Source organism: Dendrobates tinctorius, unplaced genomic scaffold (genome assembly GCF_039654945.1).
Source record: "Dendrobates tinctorius isolate UK_male_01 unplaced genomic scaffold, ASM3965494v1 ptg000102l, whole genome shotgun sequence".
Lineage (NCBI taxonomy): Eukaryota > Metazoa > Chordata > Amphibia > Anura > Dendrobatidae > Dendrobates > Dendrobates tinctorius.
This window is the reverse complement of record NW_027361770.1, coordinates 36,444,852-36,450,851: the sequence shown is the minus strand read 5'-3', so window position 1 is coordinate 36,450,851 and position 6,000 is coordinate 36,444,852. Positions and strand designations below refer to the sequence as shown.

The 6,000-nt window shown below is 39.4% G+C and overlaps 1 protein-coding gene across 2 annotated transcripts in view; it reads right to left on the bottom strand.

The window, feature by feature from the left end:
- Positions 1-586: 586 nt before the first annotated feature.
- LOC141099773 (uncharacterized) overlaps positions 587-6,000 on the bottom strand; it is a 176,091-nt gene continuing 170,677 nt past the window's right edge. For both annotated transcript variants that reach the window (XM_073587826.1, XM_073587828.1), the window contains one exon: positions 587-2,911. In XM_073587826.1, the coding sequence (XP_073443927.1) occupies positions 2,844-2,911 (68 nt within the window). In that variant the 3' untranslated portion in view covers positions 587-2,843. The remainder of the gene's footprint in view (positions 2,912-6,000) is intronic.

The following is a 6,000-nucleotide window of genomic DNA, read 5'->3' as shown; positions in this document are numbered from 1 at the left end:
TACCACCATTCCGTTTTTGAAGAAATTACAGCCTCAGGCCTTGCAATGGTTTTCTCCAACCTTAAATTATTTGCTAATATGAATATAGTCAATAAGAAGGAACCCAATGCATGTTGAGAGCTGGCATTGAAATACAGTAATACATGGAATAGATTATTAAAATGTTACAAGTTTAAATGAACAAATTAAGATCACAGGGATGGCAAACTAAAGACTTTCATTAAAAAAGATACCGATTGGTGTGTGTAGATTCATCTAATATAAATGCAGATATTTCAGCATTAAAAGTTGTCCCATTGCTTACTGGGTTTTAGGTGCAAAAAGCTATACAAGTGTATAGCAACACAAATATTTTGCACTAGAATTCCTCATCATTCTTGTTAAATTAAATTGTATATTTCTCGGAGTACAATATACCAGGCACTAAGCTCCATATGTGGTTTATTTGTTCCAAGATTATGCCCATAGATTCCACCCATTGAAATGCAAAACCAGTGAAATCAATGAAGAAAATTGTGCAATAAAAAAACCCACCATCGATATTTTTTGCACCTATAGTTTAAAATAATTGACAATATAAACAAAATGCATTTTAGAAACCATAACCGTATCAAATTCTTTATTATATGATAAGAAATTACCATATATGACAGCTTTAGGAAATTTAAAAGGGATAATATGGAAAAAAAAACTGAAAAACATCCCTCCCATGCAAACCACCACCAAGATTTTACAGCTGAAAAACAGTTATGCATCTTTTCCCTCGATAAGGCTAAGCTCACATTAGCGTATCAGTCCGCATCGTCCTGCGTACCTATCTTTAACATTGTGTACAAAGCGACATGCGTTCTATGCGGATGCATTGTTTTGAAATGCCAGCAGAACACAAGAAAATGCAACATGTTGCGTTCAGCGGACACGTCAAAACGACGCACGCGGACGCATCAGCATACAACGCATGTCTCTGCATACACAATGTTAAAGATAGGTTCGCAGGACGCATGCGAAAGTAGGCAGAGCTTAAGGAAAGAAGTCCGCAGCACCACGCCGAGGACTCAAACACTAATGTGTACCCAGCTTTAATGTCTCTTGGATGTTTTTTTTCTTGTCTGCTGCAAATTCCAGAATTTTTCTTCATTTTTAAGAGCTGGATGATATTTCCGAAGAGTAAATGAAATGTTTCAATATATTGTATCACAAAGCAAGATACAATAAAATTAGGCCTTTTCTAATATAACAAAAAACATTTCTTTACCAAGAATCAAAGGAAAACAATATATACATATAAAACCATTTTAAACAGTAACACTGGATAAAACTGAGGCCGGGTGCACACAATCAGTAATCGGCAGCGCTTTGGACGCAGCACATGTCCACTGCTTTCAAAGTGCTGCTGGCTTTTTGAAAGCAGGTGATTCCACGTGTTCATTGAACCGCGCGGAATCACCGCGTCCAATACATTGTATGGGTGAGAATTATTTTGCCGAGACAGAGTCTCCGCAAGAAAAATGGACATGCTGCGGTCTGGACACACCGCATGTTTGTTTCCACAGGTGTCTCTGGACGCATAGTCGACATGGGATTTCTTGAAACCGATGCAACATCTGGATACTGCAAGTTTGACGCTGCGGATGCACGCAGCATCCAACCCACAGCGTTTACTGACCGTGGCAGCATACTCTAAAGGCAAATAAACAAATTGAGGAAGGGTAGGATCCAGTAATGTGGCAATGACTTGATCTTTACACATTGGGGTACATTAGGGAACTAGTAGTTTTAATATATGCTGCATCTCTAAACAAAAGCTACAAGAAACATCAATTTTATTTAAAAATATATCACAGTAGAACTATTTTCAGAATTGCCACTATAGTATTAACGGGAATCTGTCAGCAGGATCAACCCACCTAAGCCGTCATATACATGGACATGTAGGTCATAGGAAGCTGAATAAAATGATACCTTGATATCTGAAATCTACTCTTATTCCAGAGAAATCCACATTTTTCTTATATGTAAACAATCTATTCCAGGCTATGGGTCGGACACTGATCTGTATAAGAATCTGCCTCCAGAGCTTATTTTACATGAAGGGGGGAGGTACCAGTGAAATGTGTAATGGCCACTCTCTGCTCTCCTGATCTCACTACAGAGCTGTGTGTGATTGCACCTGACACATCTGCAGTATCCTCTTGAGTTTCAGGTTCCAGCTCACAGGCATACAGGGCTGCAATATTGTGACAATACAGCAGAGCTGCATAAAAATAGGTTTGTAAGAAGGCCATGTTCATTTCTCCTGTGCTGTGTTGGTCATATGCCTCACACTGGTAACCATTTCTTTTATTAAAAATAAGCTCTGGAGGCAGATCTCTCAGACAGATCTATGTCCACCACATAGCTTGAAAGAAGTCATTCATATCAAAGAAAAATGTGCATTTCTCTGGAATAAAATCAGATTGCAGAGTTCAAGGTATCACTTTTTTCACCTTCTATCACCTGCGTGTCCATATAAACGGCTTAAAAGGGGCGATCCTACTGATCGACTGAACACAAGTGTTACGCAACTGTGATTGAAAAAGGAAAATTTGGCACATACTGCCAAATGCTTTCAAAGAATTATAATTAAAGTGCACCTGTCACCTGTTCTGGCCACTATAAGATGTGGCCACCGCCTTTCAGGGCTTATCTGTAAGCCCTGAAAGGCGGTGGCCACATCTTATAGTGGCCAAAACAGGTGTCAGGTTCCTTTTAAACATTCAGTACAAAAGGTACTAAGTTTAAGCTAATTCTTAAAGATTATGTTTATCAAACTGTCATCTTGAAAAATGTTGTTTGCTCTAGGATCAAGGTTTTTCACTTTTCATTGCTCCAGTCTTGCTTAATGCTTCTGCAAATACTTCAAGATCCAGCTCTAAAATGGGAGAAAAAAAAAATCCAAAATTATAAAAATGTTGCATTTACAGTATTACTCGTATGATTCCCTTACATGTTCGAAAGTGTTTATGACCGAAAACCAAGCAACACTAAACTATGATTTGCAAGTAAACATCTGCACAGAACCAAAGAAATTCCTGAATAAGCACATGCGAACATAAGCACTTTTTTAAATGACCTTTAAAAACGTAGGGCTGTTTACTGACAAAACAGTAATTTTCTTAACTTGGTTAACTGACAACCAAGATCCTGCAGCAACAGCCAACAAGGGACTGTTTAACCGTATAAATGACTCAATAGTGACTACTGCATCCTATTGGCTTTGAACAGTTGATGGCTTCCTCATAAACCCAAACTCCATCACGGGGTGCGGATAGTTGTTACAGCAACTGATCAAATAATAACTCTGGGTCAGTTAGGTCCTATCATAAGTAGAGCCTAATAGGCCTCGTCAGTGTAACACTATCAGGTCTAATACACTGTAATGTTGGTGTATTTATTTATTTATAAGCCTTAGTCCAGTGATTAAGTGTTTAAGTTCCATTGTGGGTCCAAGTGCAAAAGCAAAAAAAAACCACACAAACAGAATAGAAAAGTTACAAAATATGACACACATCTGGTATTGTTGCAACCACAATGGTCCAAATTATAAAAAACTCATTTAACTCAGAGGATGAATACTATAAATAAAAAACATGGCAACAATGCCTTGAGACCACCACCCAAAAAGTGGTTTATTTTTATTTATTCATTGAAAATGTGATCAACAAGTTGTATGCAATGTAAAATGATATATCAGTGAAAACTTATCCCACAAAAAAAAAATCACCCAATCAGCTCTATGGGGAAAAATAAACAAAAAAATGAAGAAAGTTCTAGCTATCAGAATTTGGCGATGAAAAACCAATTTTTTTATTTTCAAAAAACAAGTTTTAGGAGAGCAAAAGTAGCAAAATATGAAAGATGTCCCGATTCTCTAGTTCAGTACAGTGAAACAGAGATCCTCATTTATAAAGTCTTAGATATGTTGTCCCACGGTGAATGGAGTTAAAAAAAAAAAAAAAAAAAAAATTCAAGACCTGCCGTTTTTATTTTTCCATTCTGGCTCACAAAAATCGCAATAGAAAACAGAATTTGATGTACCCGAAAATGGTACCAATAAAAAACAACTTATCTTGCAAAATTTAACTCTCATAACTTTTATTTTTAACTATGAGGACAGGTCTAAAAAAACCCACAATGAACTGACTACATCCTTAACCCCTTCCCGACATGACGTAGTTACATCATATGTCGGGTCCCTGACTGATGCAGGCTCACATGTCGAGCCCGCCTCGAGCAGTTGATGGCCGAATTATTCAGTCACCATCTGTCTCTTAAAATCACAGGTAGAGTAGAGCCCTGCCCACAGCTGTTAACATGTTAAATGCCACTATTAATTTGACAGCAGCATTTAACACCAGGGCTGTGGAGTCAGTCGTGGAGTCGGTATAAAATGGTCCGACTCAGACTCCTAAAATATATAATAAATTGGGTACAGTAGTTCAATGCATAATGTGCTGTATATTTTTTCATAGGAATTTGGGAAAGTTATGAAATGTCCTGTAAATGACTGTTCTATTCCTGATCTAAGGCTACATTCACACACAGCGTTTTTTGAGGATACGTTTTTCAGCTGCAAAAGCAGATCAACTTTTTAAAAAACCGCATCACCTGAAAGGTTTTTGAGCTCATAGATAATGTTTTCAATAGCAAAAGCAGATTAGAAATCTGCTCTATCCATATCTGTTTATCCATATCTTATCTGTACCAAAAAGAATGAAAGCCGGGTAGTACACAGACTTAAGGTACTGTCACACTAAGAGATATCGCTAGCAATATCGCTTTAACTAGTGACGTTATAGCGATATTGCTAGCGATATCGCTGTGTCTGATACTTACCTACGACCGGCTCCCCCGCTGGTTATCGCTGATCGCGCGAGAACGTTCAGGACTGTTTCTCGTCGTCAGCTTCCTGCGGCGCTTCCTGCTGTGAAGACGAGCGACGCGTGGAGCCGGGCGGGAGGACGCAGGATCGCCTGGTGTGACAGGTAAGTAGCGATCCCCATCCCCAGCGATGTCGCTGGTGAGATCTGCCTGTGTGGCAGCTCACTAGCGACCACTTAGCGATGTACCAGCGATCCTGACCGCGTCATATCGCTGGTACATCGCTAAGTGTGACAGTACCTTAACACTCCTTTTTTTAGTACCAGTCAGGTACACCTAATAGCTGCCCAAAAGGACGCCCAGGACACGCATTGCTCGTCTTCAGTAACACATCAACATCAATTGACAGTTGGAATAAATAGACTGCATTCACCACATCTTAAGGTGCAGGCTTTATTTTCAAGTGTAGGGGTGTGCAGTATAAGGTTCTCCAGCAGCTGAGGTGTGCAGTATGAGATTCTGCGGAACAGTATGAGGTTCTGCCTCCCCCCCCCTAGTTTTGATCCTGGCTAAAACAGTTTCTTACAGATATGGCGAACCCTCAGGTAACCCTAAATGAAGGTCAATGGACAAAGGCTGAATTGAAGGAATTGCTTAATCACCTATTTACCATGACTAAAAAATTACAAGCTGAGGATTTAACTCCTGGCATTTTCATAAGGGAGTGGAAGAACTTGCTATTTTGCCTGTCCCAAAGAGGAGATTTAATCGCAGATGGCATTTCTGCTTCAATGACACGGAGAGAGACACAGCTATTGGAAAATAATTTTTTTCTGGCAGCTTTTTATGTGGACCCAAGTCATCGTATATTGCTTGATGATCAACAGCTTACTAAAGGAAAAGAAGCTCTGACGGAGGTAGCAGTTAGGATGAGTGGCCTACAGGAGGACTGCCAGGCGCAAGAGGACTTGGGTCCTGACAGTGCTACTGCTGCCATATCTTCATCCTCATCAGATGAGGAGTTTGACTTTGACAAGTATTTGGATAATATGGAGCAGGCAAAGCGTTGCTGCAAGGAAAAAGATTTCACTCCGTCTCCTATAGCAAGCAGATTGACCATATTTCAGCAAAATGTTTCAC